This window comes from Mixophyes fleayi, chromosome 12 (assembly GCF_038048845.1).
Source record: "Mixophyes fleayi isolate aMixFle1 chromosome 12, aMixFle1.hap1, whole genome shotgun sequence".
NCBI classification, from domain to species: domain Eukaryota; kingdom Metazoa; phylum Chordata; class Amphibia; order Anura; family Limnodynastidae; genus Mixophyes; species Mixophyes fleayi.
The window spans coordinates 44,612,518-44,627,128 of record NC_134413.1 but is presented as its reverse complement, the minus strand read 5'-3'; the positions used below and the strand labels follow the sequence as shown (position 1 = coordinate 44,627,128).

The 14,611-nt window shown below is 42.5% G+C and overlaps 1 protein-coding gene across 6 annotated transcripts in view; it reads left to right on the top strand.

Annotated features, from left to right (window-relative positions):
* The window catches only part of ZFYVE26 (zinc finger FYVE-type containing 26), a 229,724-nt gene that overhangs the window by 139,773 nt on the left and 75,340 nt on the right, over nt 1-14,611 (top strand). For 5 of the 6 annotated variants that reach the window (XR_012680192.1, XM_075192465.1, XM_075192462.1 and 2 more), the window contains one exon: nt 3,729-3,827. The exons of the other annotated variant lie outside the window; for it this stretch is intronic. Coding sequence is in view for 4 of the 5 variants with exons in the window: in XM_075192465.1 (XP_075048566.1) it covers nt 3,729-3,827 (99 nt within the window). In the remaining variant the exon portion in view is untranslated. The remainder of the gene's footprint in view (nt 1-3,728; nt 3,828-14,611) is intronic. 6 annotated transcript variants of the gene reach the window in all.

Genomic DNA, 14,611 nt, shown 5'->3' with positions numbered 1-14,611 from the left:
ACCTGTGTTCTATGCATACAAAATGTTTTCTGTGATCTGTTTGAAGTGTTGGTGTTCTGTAGAGAGATCCTTTTATATTGTTCTCTACAAACGCAAAACAATACCAATCAACATTTTTTATGTTTTGTGTGTATTTGGCTTTTTCATTCTTACACTTTGGGGGATACTGCTAACCTTAGCGTATATAGGGCACTGGTGCTGAAGTAAGTACTAATTCTAAACTATACACTTGTTTGGTTTGAAGCTCCTCTCCTACTATACCCTTACACCATTAGCTTTTTAGCTTTATTTTTAGTGCCTATGGAGTAGGGCACCTTTTTTTTGTGCTGCCTCAGAGCAGCGTATAAAGTTCTTTTTTTTTTAATTTTCTTATTTGATTGATTTATATGCTTTAGCGTTGTTGTCTATGAGAAAACTACTGTGTATAGGAGCAGGTCTTGAGCGCTGCTGGTTGTCTCTTTTGTTGCTCCTACCTCCTCACTGGAACGGATCCCGGAGTAGTTGCCTGTGCACAGAACACAACAGTTACCTTGGAACCTGTGGTGACTGCACTCTGGGAGGCAGTAGTGTTGCAGCCCCCAGTATATATGTATGTATGTGTGTGTGTATATGTTTATATATTGATAGAGATAGACAAAAGTATTTGGCCACACTTGTTAATTATTGAATTCAGGTGTTTCATCAGAGCCGTTGCCAAAGGTGTATAAAATCAAGCACCTAGCCATGCAGTGTCCATTTGCAAGTATTTGTGAGGCAAAATGGGTCGTTCTGAAGAGCTCAGTGACTTCAGGCGTGGTACTGTGATAGGATGCCACCTTTTCAATAAGACTGTTGTGAAATTTCATTCCTGCTGGATATTCCACAGTTAACTGGAAGTAAAATCACAGAGCAGGGTCAACGACTGCTGAGGCGCATGGTGCGTAAAAGTTGTCAACGCTCTGCTGATTCCATATCTAAAGAGCTCCGAACTTCCACTGTGATTAATGTACGCATGAAAACTCTGCGGCGGGAGATTAATGGAATGGATTTCCATGGCCGAGCAGCTGCATGCAAGCCTCACATCACCTAAGACCAATGCCCAGCGTCGGATGGAGTGATGTAAAGCACACAGACTCTGGACTGTGAAGCAGTGGAAACGTGTTCTGTGGAGTGACAAATCACACTTCTCTGTTAAGCAGTCAGATGGGCAAGTCTGGGTTTGGCAGATGCCGGTAGAACGTTACCTGCCTGACTGCTTTATGCCAACTGTGAAGTTTGGTGTAGGAGCGATAATGATATGGGGCTGTTTTTCAGTGTTTTAGCTACGCCCCTTATCTCCAGCGTAGGGCAATCTTAATGCTTCAGAATACCAAGTGATTTTTAGACAATGCTATGCCTTCAACTATGTGGTAACAGTTTGGGGAAGGCCCTTTTCTATTCCCACGAGACTGTGCCCCAGTGCACAAAGCAAGGACTTACGAATACATGGTTAGATGAGTTTGGAGTGGAAGAACTTGACTGCCCTGACCTCAACCCCAAACAACTTTGGGATGAACAGGAACAGAGATTGCGATCCAGGCCTTCTCGTCCAACATCAGATATGGATGTATTCTACTAAATATGGTGGTTTAGTGTTCTTAATGTTGCCAGGCTGGTTTTTCTGGTACCCATAAATCCCCCCCAAAAAGAGCTACTGTCACCCTGAGGTTACTAGGGCACCCAGCCAACTGGAGACACACTAAAAATAAAATTGTGAGTACATGTTGAGCTGGAATTGCAAGACAGATCTGGATCCATTTCCTACAGAAAATACATGAATGGGTTAACTCGGGGTGGTAATAGAGACGTAAGTGCAGTATTGCCTAACAAATGGGTACCCTTTATTTTTCACCTAATCCAGTCAGACTTTTCACAGCAGGGTGTCTACTGCATCCTGAGGACTTAAGAGGTGGCTCAGTGTCCAATAGAGCAGCAGAATCTTACCCAAACCATCCCCAGCAAGGCCACAATACTGTGGCAACCGCACTGGACTAAAAGGTGGAACTGGGCCGTCCAATGGATGTTCTACTTCGGGGCAGACTTACTTGGGATAACGGCTCTTGTTGGACTGGCCCAGGGTTGTGCAGGTGTGTGGATATCAAGGCCACACTCGATGTTTCAGCTGAGCACTTGAGCAACACATTCACAGAATTTTACCATGTACACATTGTCTTGTCTGAAGAGCAGCTCTTTAGCAGGAAGGTGTTGCAATCTGTAGTCACAGGCCAATATTTAATTTCCCAACAGCAATGTCTTATCTAGTGTGGGTCTGTGCTCCCTTTGACTGAAGCAGAAAACTTGTTTTGTTTTTAAATTGTGTTTTACTTTCCATTAAAAGTTTCTTCAACTCTAAGTGATACACATTATCCAACTCCCTTCTTCTTTGCTCTTCTTCAGTTTGGAGTTTTATGGTCTGTTGTGGTTTGGACAGGGAGTTATTTGTTTAAGCGGTTAAATTTTATTTTGAGTGTTTTTTTCTGTTCATTGCAATATGAAAACTGAACATCTTGTCTAGAGAAGAGGTTTAAAAAAGGGATAGGGGTTTTTTTTTCCTTTTTTATCTTTTGCTAATAGTGTTCTGCCCCCTGTTGGATTGCTTAACCACAGTGCGAGTCTATGCTCCTATTGATCTTGGCGCAATGAATTTATCAAGAAGTTAAATAAAAAAATAATAATTCTCAATTCACCTTGAAATACTGCAAAATATATACCACATAATGAACACACTCATTTTAATGTATATTAGTATTCTTATTTTGTTTAACGTGCTGCTTACTCTGATAGAGGATGTAGCACATTTAAAGTAGACACTTTGGAGATATCCACAACAACCTACTTGTTAACTACCCTATGGGAGGCTAATCTTGGAAAACTATTCCATTGTTGTGGTACCTCCCTATTTAGATTATGGGTATTATTGTGTTGATAAACTTATCACAAACTATCTTAGCTACTAATCCTTTATATTGACATTCAGAACAATTTGATAACTGAAGTGTTTAAAATACCGGTTAATTCTATAAACTTGTTCATTCATTCGTTGATATTTTGGGAATGTTGCAATGTGTGTTATGTCTGTGTGTAGCTAGGATTTCTTCTTTAACTATGACTGATGTGAGAAAGGAGTCCCTGTAAAGCCTTGTGACATGCAAGTACACAATGTGCTCAACTGCAGCACCTAGAATGGGTTTCTACTAACTGCTCTTTTCTCTTTTTTGAGGTTGAGGGGGGGGTGTGTTTTTTATTTTAATAAAGAACAATGTAAAATTGCGAAGTGGCTGAAAACTTGATAGTACAGAGAATGGTTTCATCCAGTAGCTGTAGGCTATTTGCACCCTGTAGGCTTTTCCATTTTGTGTGAATGCTGAAATAGGATAAAACACATGATATGCTGCACAACATCATCATGAAAGCTTGAGGAATGTTCTGCATCTGTGTGAGCTAAACCATTCAGGATCACTAAACTTAAACTAGTTTACTATGAACTCCATTCACAAATATATATATATATATATATATATATATATATATATATATATATATATATAATTATTATTATTATAAGCAGCCAATTATCTTGGATGCATTGGATACTTTTCTTTAGCTGTGTCATCTAACCCTTTTTTCTTTTGTCCTGTTTCTTTTTCTGTCCTACTAACGTCTAGCAGATAAAGGCATGTGTGATGATGTGCTATTTAATATTTCTATAGATTCTACAAGTCGATTTCCAGAAAACAGCAATCTGTCAGTAGAACCGGAAACAGTCTCATCCCCCTTGCCAGTAGACCAGTGTACTTCATCTTTTGCTGGTAAGGAACCAACCAGCAAAAGTATTGACGTAACCTAAATTTAATTTAATTTGCAATAATGTAAACTTTTTCTGCACTCTGTGCTCTTTCGTCTATTACACAACAAGAAAAAGTGTGCTGCGAAGAATAACACACGAGCTAGCAGCTGTGAGGATCCTTTTGGATGAAATACATATATAACACATCCTAGTATAATTTATAGACTTTTTAAATTGTATGAAGTTTCTATATGTTATGAATAAAATAAGAGCAAAAATCTTATGAAACTTACAAAACATTGTCTGAGGAAGTCCCAGTTGTAATTTATTTTATTACTTATACAAAAGTTATTGACATTTATACATGACAGTACAGTTTAAGGAACAGTCCACTTTTGCAGATATTTTCGTTTCTTTAGAAATATATGCAAGAAACCCATACAACTTTTAAGAATCTGAATTTATTAAAATCCTTTTCTCTCCACATGGCAGGTGTAGTACATAGATATACATATATAAATACCCACCAACCACAAAAATTAAATGTATCATTATTACTTGTACACTGCTAGACTGTTTAACACTAATAGGGATTAAAGTACAATTTTGCTGGATGTAGGAGAACACGCAGCGTGAACTGCTGTGCGCTTCTAGGAGTGGGGGATTGGAGGTACTGATGGAGGTGTCTCCGCTACAATTTTTCCCCCAGGACAGCAGCCATAGTTACACTGCGCATCAGAAGAGCGGCTGGTGGAAAGTCACCATCTGACGGTGGGCCCTAAGTTTGGAGGCTGCAGTGGAGCTGGGTCAGGTGGAGGTTACTTGTAATTGATTTGGTGGAGGGGCTGTCCTTTTGGACAGTTGTCATTCCACTTTTGGGCCCCGGGGGGGCGGTGCTTTCTCCCTGTCTGAGCACTTCCTTCTTGATAGTCTCTCACTCCTTGTGTGCAGACACCAAAACAGCAGCCATCTTGGAGCTCCAGTACTCATTTTTTCGGTTCTTCCATCTGTAAAGTTACCAGGTCTGTGGGGTTTGTTTTCAAAGTGGTTAATCCTTCAGATTGATTGGGCGACGGAGCTGTATTGCAGGCTTGCTCTCTCTTTCTGGATGTATGCTGCTTCTACCTTTTTTTTTTTTTCTTCCTTCTTTCTATCTGTGTCCATCATGTCAGATAGGAGGAGATCTTTGAGGGCAAAGGCTGGGCTAACTTCTATAATGAAATTTACTTGTGCTGGATGGAAATCCAAATTGCATTTTGGACAGACAGGTGCGGACACTTGGTGCGCAGCCTATCATTCTGAGAATCCTGTACCGGTTCCGACTTTGTCCCTGATGCTTGTGGAGTCTTTTCTGTTTAAGAAAAGAGCGAAAAGAGTACTTTTTTTTTTTCTTTTTACCTCCTAGCTTGATAATTTGTGGAACTTGCCGGACAGTAAGTTCCTGGTATCCCATAGGCTGCGGTTATCTTAACTGTCTTCCTCATTCTTCAGAGGACATTGATAAATGGGAAGCGCCTCTTAAGGTGGACCATCTGAATAAAGCATTGGGCTTGGTAGCTGACAAGCCAGGATATGAATGGCTTCCCTTGGTGGAACAAAAAGTGAGACTGATTTTGGGGCATCTGCAGTCTCGGCTCGTCTTACCCTCTGTCTTGAAGCCTGGGAGGCTGATGTGGAGTCTGAGGACTCTTGAGTCGCTTTCTTTATCAGGGAGTATCTTGTTTCAACTTGAGCTTGATAACATCGTTAGCCAGGCGACAGGACATAAATATGCTTTCCTTCCTGTTAATGCTTTCTGTTTTCTTGAAGAACAAGGAGACAGCATCCCAAAGTGGTTTGCAGAGAGGAAGGCAGACTTGGGCTACTACGACCAGCAGCCAAATCTTCCGACAAACGAACGGCATGATAGGCATTCTTCCCACCAAGCATCTGCTATGGTTGGAGCTCGTTTACTCCTTCCAACATCAATGGTACAACACAGTTGCCCCAGTGAAATGATTTCTTGAACACATTATAGATCTTCACAAATCTCCACCCAGCAGGTTATTTACCACAGGGCGTTCCACAAACTAGACAAAACTTATTGCTTTAGGTCCCATGTACAGATGTCACTGTACAAACACTGCAGAATTATAAATCAATAATAGCAGTCTGAAGAAAAAAACAAAGGAAAACAGTATTTGCCAAGATTATTTTTATAACTTGACACAGTGATTTTATGTTTTTTGTAACCTTGACTTCAGAAACACTGCTTAGCTTTAATTCTATTTTGTATCATATGGTATTTTCTTGAGTTTTCAACTGATTGCTTCAAGGACAGAGACCTATTATTTATGATCAGTAAAGTGCAAAACTACACAAACAACAAAAACACAATTGCTAATATACTTAAAATACAGTTAAAAGAAAATCTGTGTGTCTTTTCTGCTCAATTTTCACGGTCTATTTTTATATATGTTAGCCATAGCATTGTATTTTAGTTTTGCAGTTTTCATAAAAGCCACATACTGCTCAACTGTTTGTGTAAAGATAAGATGCTGGCCCAGATCATTTGTGGTACTGTAAGTCCCTGTCTTTATTCTAATTCAATCATATAGTGTAATTTTCTAACCACATGCCCATCGAATCTGGTCAGGTAAAGATTTTGGTGTAGAAAAAAACCCAAAAACCAATAAACACTAAGGCCTACTGTCAGTAGACCAGGCCTGGCCAACCTGTTGCTCTTCAGGTGTTGTGAAACTAAAACTCCCAGCATGCCCTGCAAGCTATTAGCTGGCTACCTAATGGCAAAGCGTTCTAGGGGTTGTAGTTACACAACACCTGGAGAGCCACAGGTTGGCCAGGCCTGAAATTGACTTTATGTACAGACAGCACTTTTTGGTGACTCAAAAAGCCATTCTGGACTCCTCAATCTGCTCCCTGGACAACAGAGATTTCAGGGTTTCTGCACCAACTCTTTCCTGGTGCCTAAATGGCACAGAATTGGACCTCAAGGGTCTAAGCAGTTTCTTTTGGAGGTAGAAATTCATGATTGAATTACTTAGGTTTGTTACCAGTTGCTCGTTGCATGGGAATTCCTAGCACCTGTTGACTTCAAGAATACATACCTGCGCATCAATATTCAACAGGAATATCAATGCTTCCTGCATTTTGCCTTCTAGAAACAACATGGTCACTTCTGGCTGTAATTGCATAAACCAAAAACTATGTACAAGGATTAGGTGAACATTTTTGTTATTTCTTTCATCCAGTCTAGGGAACACTGCTTACCATGGATTGTGGAGGGGAGCTCGGGAGTTGGCAGCTAGCTAGTTAACTTTAGCACTGCTGACAGACCCCTACCCTCTACAATCCCCCTGCCTCTTCCTCTTCCTGTCAGTTTTTTCTAGGTGCCCAAAGGAGTTGGGCTGCTATTTTAGTGCTAGTGCTAATTTATTAATTTATATTTAATTTTTATTTTATTTTTTCCTTAAACTTTTAATTTTTTAAGTACAGAGACTTTTATTTTGAAGGCAGACCTGGGAGTGTGTTCTACCATAGAGAGCACACTCCCAGACCCGCAGCGCAGACACGGCTCTGTCACATGAGAGCCGAGGGCTCTCACTGGCACAGCCTTGGGTGTCTAGAACAGAGTGACAAGCGGTCTCACCGGACCAAAGCCTCCCCGATAACCGGCGCTGCCAATGCAGGCATAGAGCACCAGTTATCGGATAAAAAGAAATGCTGGCGGCCATCTTGGATCTGACCTCCTGAGTTAAGACAGGCGGCAAGATGGGGGCTATACCAAGATTCCCCCTCAGTAATAGGAGGGGGCATCGGGGTCAGAACCGCTGAAGGAGACCTCAATCTTTTTGAGGTCTCCATTACTCTGCTATTTATTTATTTTTCTAAAAAAAAAAAAAAAATGGAGACAGAATATGGAAGAGGGGGAGTTAAAATTATATAGAACTCCCCTGCTCTTCAATTTACGGGCAGTATTCCGGTCTTCTGGAGCATAAGAAGAAGCCCGGGAACAGAGACTGCCTTGTGGGAGCAAGCATCAGGAAATGGCTGGTGGACTTCTCTCCTGTTGGCCTTTTGGCTAAGTATTCTTTTTTATTATTAAGCATTTATTAAAACTGTATTGCTTTACTGACAAAGTGGGGCTAGTATGGGTAATATTATAGTACTCTTGCTTGCCAAAACGCAAATAACATTGTTTATTTAAAGGAACAAATGCAACTTTTACTGTAGATTAGTTGATTACTTGTTTTTTCTCTCTGTCTCCTTCAAGTCAATGGTGTGCTTGTCACGCTTTCCTTTGTAAAATGTTAAAGGAAAAGGTCCTATGGAAAAATATTTTACCTGTTATAAATGCAAGGTTTACTTACCACAGTCAGTTTACGCTTTAGCTCAGCTTCTCACTAAATCTACTTAGTTATTGACAAGCTCAGCAACACTTTTTTCTATATTGTATAAGGTGGGGGGTCCTGCTGCGGGAACGGCTGTAGCAGGCCCTTCTCTTTTTCATAACGGATGAGACACATGTCTCGACAAGCTAGACCAGTTTCTGAATCCACATATTTGGCCCCTACTAAAAGAAATCTGTGTAGATCTGCAAATCCTTTTCTGAGGAAGAGGAAACCAAATTTAATCCTGATCAGGTTCACGTGTCTAATTAGGAAAAAACTGCCAGATATCAGGCCATTGATGATTGCTATTAACGGTAAAGCAGGCCTTGGACCTCCCAGAGTCAGAGGATCCTAGTCCTATAAACAGAAGTCTCGTTAAGAAGGCCAGAAGAAAGGTTATTCGTTTTCCTCCGTTGGTGGAATTGCACAATGTTGCTGAGGGAATATAGAAACAACTTGATTTAAAGGTTTCTATTCCAGAAGATTTTCTTCCTTATATCCATTGCAGAAAGAGGAACTGGCTCACTGGGAAGGAATCCCTAGGGTGGATACTCCTGTAGCCTGTATAGCCCCCCCATGCTACCTTGCTGGTCCTGGACACTGCAACACTGCAGAACAGACTAACCGCAGAATTGAAGCTCAGAAAAAATCTATATTGTAACAGCGGGTTCTTTCTTTAGACCCACATTTGCTTCGGCTAGGGTCCCTAGAGCCATGGAAGCATGGGCAGAGCAGCTGGCTGAGGCCTTGCAGAACTCATAATTGCTTCCCTGGCCTTAACATTTTGAAAGAGGAAGCTCAGAGTACAGCGTCTGTGTCTTCCTCTATTCAGGCTTCGAAAATTTCAGCAAAACGAATCTTATGGCTGAGATCCTGAAAGCCTGATTCGGAATCTAAGAAATCCTTAGAAACCATTCCTTTTTCTGCATCAGGTTGGTTCGGGCCGGAATTACAGGGCTTGATTTCTCAGTAAACGGGTGCCAGGAGAACACCTTTTTGCCAGTGAATGTGGGTAGAGCCCGCCTCCTGCGTTTCAGCTCCTTTAGGCAGTCCTTTCGGGGGGACCACCTTTCCTAGGGGCCAGTCATCCTGCGTCAGACCACTCAAATTCTAGAAGCTTCTCAGTCAGAGGTAGACCCTCTTTCTCAGCTTCATGTCAGGCCTCCAAGGTTCAGAGAAGCCTGCACCCTGACTGCCATTCTGCCCACCAGGAGATGGCGAGACGGGCGGGGGGCGCCTGTCTCTTTTCTAGAACAGTGGACAGCGTCTTCTCAGGATCCCTGGGTTCGGGGCAGTATAACTAGGAGATACAGGATAGATCTCTTGGGTCCTGTTCCACATGGTCTCTTTGTAACCCTGCTAGCTCGAGTTCCACAAAGTAGGCGGGTAATACAAAATTGGATCGCCTCTCTTCTTTCAGCATGAGTTATTTGCAGGGTCCCAGTAATCCAAAAAGGGAAAAGCTTTATTCAAACCCTTTTTCTTGTCATGAAGTCGTACGGTTCCTTTCGACCCATCTTAAATCTAAAGAACCTAAATATCCACTTAAAAGTGGGTAAAATTCGGATGGAGTCCCTGAGGTCAGTAATAAACGGATTGGAAAGGAATCAGTTTATGGCCTCCATAGACATAAAGAACGCATACCTCCACGCTCCTGTCTGGAACGGTCATCAGTTTCTCCTGAGATTCAGAGTGGGGGCCTTTCACTATCAGTTTAGGGCTCTTCCCTTCGGCCTCTCCTTGGCTCCAGGGGTTTTTCACAAGGAGGAACGAGAATGTTTGTAATGGCAGCTTGTCTTCATTCAAGGGGAGTTCAGGGCGTGCCTTACTTAGACGATCTTCTCATAAGATCCGCCTCAGAGATTTGCTTGCAACAGCACATGTCCTTCACATAGCTTTCCTCAAGAGGCATGGGTGTTTAATACACTCAAGGAAATCCCAGGTGATGCCGCGTCAACGCAGGATCTTCCTGGGACTCGGCATGGACACCAAACAGCAGAAAGTGTTTCTGCCAGAAGAGAAGATCAGGTCGGTTCAGAGGATAACATCGTAGGTCTTGTCCTCTCCCAGTCCTTCAATACACTTGTGCATGCGTCTCCAAGGGAAGATGTTGGTCTCCTTCGAAACAGTCCCCTTCGGTCGTGCTTATTCCCGGTGCTTGTAGTGGGACCTCTTCACAGGAGGGTCGGGATCCCACCTACATTTGGAGCGCCAGAAGTTTCTCTGTCTCCGGATGCGAGAAATTCACAGACACCAGCCTGAAGGGTTGGGGCGGTATCCCTTCATCTCTTGCTCCAGGGTCAGTCCAGGAGTCCTCTCTATCCATCAACTTATTAGAGTTGAAGGTAATCCTTTTGGCCCTTCGGGGGGCCCGAACCTTTCTCCAGGGTCATCTTCTCAGTTCAGTCCGTCATGCCATGGCTGTGACATAGGTCAACAGACAAGGAGGAACGAGAAGAGCAACGGCAATGCGGGTATCGGCTCAGATATTCGCTTGGGCGGAACAGTGTGTTCCAGCAATTTTGGCTATGTGCATTTCAGAAATATAGAACTGGGAGGCCAATTATTTCAGTCGCAATGCGATGATGCCAGGGGAGTAGTCCCTCCATCCGGAAACTTTTCAGTCTCTGGTTCAGAGGTGGGGTCTACAGGATATAGAGATCATGGCCTCCATACACATCAGGAAGTTTCCCAGGTTTTGCGCAATTCCCATATTTCCTTGAGTACTCAGACGAGTGAGGCAAGGCGGTCTGTCGGTAATTCTGGTAGCACCTGCATGGCCGTGGCGAGTGTGGTACGCGTACATAATCTTTATGGCAGTAGGGCAAGAACTTTGTCTTTCGCACTGACAAGATCTTCTCCTTCGGGGTCCTTTTCATCACCAGGATTTACCTCAGCTAAATTTAACCGCATGGCTGTTGTAGCCAGGCTCTGGAGGGCTAGGGGTTTTTTTCCCCCAGTGTAGTGAACACTCTGCTATGAGCTTGTAAGCCTGTTCGGCTCGCATATATCGTCGCATTTGGCAAGCCTATGTCACAGGGTGTGACAATAGGTCTTGTCATACGTCCTCTTTTCGTCTTATCCCAATTCTGTCTCGAGGCAGGTCTCTGCTTAGGCTCCTTAAAGGTATAGGTTTTTGCCTTTCAGTTTCTTCCACCTGAAGTTAGTAGATATGCCAGACATCAGGACGTTTCTTCAGGAGGTCTTGCATATCTAGCCTCCTTTCAATTCTCCTACAGCACCATTGGATCTTTTCCTGGTGCTTCATATGCTTACAGGGTTTTCTTTAAATCCTTACTTTCGGCAGATTAGGTCTCTAACCTGCAACGTTATGTTTCTCTTAGCCATTGCTTCAGCTCGTAAAAGTTGGGATCTCTGTCCTGTCGACAACATAATTGATGCTACATGAGGACAAAGCGGTATTCAGAACTCTCCCTTCCTTTGTTCCGAAGGGTGTTTCAGCTTTTCTTTTGAGCCAGAAAATTGTGGTTCCGGTATTTCGGACAGCTTCCGTATACACCTGTCTGATCAGGTGTATACGGATATATTATATGTGGTTAGGGCTCTCCGCTTATATGTTAGAGAGCTTCCCAAATTAGGTGTAACGTGTTTCTGTTTGTCCTTATTGATTCTCATAGAAGCTGGCCAGCCTCTAAGCAGTGAATTGCGAGATGGATTAGGGCAACAATTACTCAGGTTACATCAAGGCTAACCATCCTGTGTCAGAGAGATTTAAGGCCCATTCCACCCGGGCGGTGGGGGCGTCTTGGGCAGTGAGAAGTGGGGCTTCTGCAGACCAGCTTTGCAGGGCAGCCACCTGGTCCTCTGTCCACACCTTTACAAAATTTTATCAGTTTAATGTATTTGCATCTGCGGATGCAAATTTCGCTCGTAGTGCTCTACGAGCGGGGCTTTCAGAGTGGTCCCACCCTTAGGGGGCTGCTTTAGAACGTCCCGATGGTAAGCAGTGTCCCCCAGACTGGATGAAAAAGAAAAGAGGATTTATGTACTTACGTTAAATCCGTTTCTCTGATTCCGTCTGGGGGACACTGCGATCCCTCCCTTCTGCTTTTTTTCTGTGTGCTTTTGGTTGATTGGCCTTTTCGCCTTGGGGCTTTTTAATTAACTGACAGGAAGAGGAAGATGCAGGGGGATTGTAGAGGGGAGGGTTCTGTCAGCAGTGCTAAAGTTAACTAGCTAGGTGCCAACTCCCGAGCTCCCCTCCACAACCCATGGTAAGCAGTGTCCCCCAGACGGAATTGGAGAAACGGATTTAACGTAAGTACATAAATCCTCTTTTTTTTTAATTTACTGTTGTACTTAATAAGATGTCTGACTCAAACTGCGCAGTCACACCCACTAAGACAGTTACACAAAATTATTACATTTTGGTTTAAACCATGTTGTCTGTCCTTCACCAATTTTTTACTCTCATTCAGACATTTTACTATCACACTGCCTACCTCCTTTCTCCTCCTCTTCTCCAAGTTTATTGGGTACGTGGTAGCCCTCCTGTATCACCAGTGAGCCGGAGTCATTTCCTTATTTGATGAAATTCTTGTAGAACTGTCATTGGATCCAACAGGGCCAATTAAGCTCTGGTGCCATTGATATCTATGACCTTTCTGGACTTCAGTTTTAACACCGTGGAGCAAGCAGATGATGCCTCCCTTCCCCTTTTTAGAGACTGATCTCTCTCCCCTTCTTGCTAACCCATACTCCTTCATACAGTGCCAGATGATATTTGTCTCCACTGTAGATGAAAACCCCTCACATGAGGATTCATATCCACAACCTCTAGGTCTTGCTCCTTGGGTGTTAAACGTCTTTCAAGTATCTCGCTTCCAGTTGTCTCCCTTGCTGTCTGCAAGCCTATTGTTCTCCCAGATTCTTAGACAGATGATAGGTGTGCCAGTCAGGTGGCGAGCAGTTTGTCTTTTAGCCACCTTCAAGGGATATGGTACCCTGAGAATACAGATTTTCCTTTTAAACCAGTGGTTGAAGTGGAAATTTAGAAGTGGCGGTATGAAAAATGTTATGGGAGAAGTGGCAGTTTGGCATACCACCGTATACATCCCCACTTTGAACACTGCTTTAAACATGATAAAGTTGAGGGTAGTATGTTTGGCTGTGAGTTCTTGGACACCGTTTCTTTTAGACCATATTGTGTGACTACAAGCCAATGCTGCAGCAGCACTTATTGCCTGAACTGCCAAGGGACCACTCAAAGCCCTCAAGATGTGGATTCTCCACAAGGTGAAGCACTTATCCCTGCCATTTCAAAAAATTACATATTGTGCACAGATAACATGTAACAAGACATCTTGAGTCACCAGAGGTCTAGGCAAGTGTTTTCTGCACCCAGAGGTCTTAAAGGATCTTTTGAATGTCTGGGAGTTATATTGCAGCAGATCACATGGATCATGTGTTGCCGCGCCTCTCAGATTTTCTTTGTGGTTCTAGTTATTCTATTTGCTATTCCACTGATACTCCATGTTTTTCAGAAAGTCAGAATAAATGGGGCTTAAGCGTTCTTCATTGCTCCCAACTGGCATAGGAGTGCCTAGTGTGGCAAAAAGGTTTCTAGATCAGCTTCAGCGTCTCTTTTTTTTTAAAGAAGCCATGAGACTTTCACTGCATGAACTTATTTCAATGCTAGTTGGCAAAAATCCCATATATTGTGTGTTTTTTTGTTACGGTTCTCGGTCCTCCTTTCATGATCCAGTTCCTCTGTTATCTTGTGCTACTGGCCTTACAGGAAGTTCTGTATGAGCCTATTCATTCGATTTTTCTCTCTCCTTTTTGACCTGAACTATAGCTTTTCTTCTTCTAATTGTTTCTGGCAGATGTGTCTTATAGCAGCTCTTGTTATTTCTTGCCTGGCTACTGGTAGATGTGGGTGTTATAGGGCAGAGGAATTTATTATTATTAATATAGGGCCACCATAATATGCACCGCTGTAGAGAGAATATTTATTCATTCACATCAATCCCTGCCCATTAGATGTTCTCTACAACACAAAAACACGCATATATACACACAGTCAAATGCGAATTGACCTACCAGTATATTTATGGACTTGATATTTGTATCAAGTGCCTTGTCTTCTAGCGTGTAGCGTTGATACACTATCCCTATTTTCCATACTCAATCCCAGGAATTTTCCTGCTTACAGTTAAATAATTGTCTCTTTATTTTGCATACCCCGCTTTCCATATTCCAGAAGTAACTTTTGATATCAAATGCTACTATGTTAAGCAGCATTTCAGACCTATTAGTTATTAGTAAATAGCAATACATGCATTATCACTTCATTACAATGCATCCGTTTTGAAACTAAATATATTAAAGAATTGGCATGTACCAGATTTTGAATAACATTGCAGTATAAGATTCATGTGTGAATTATTGTGCC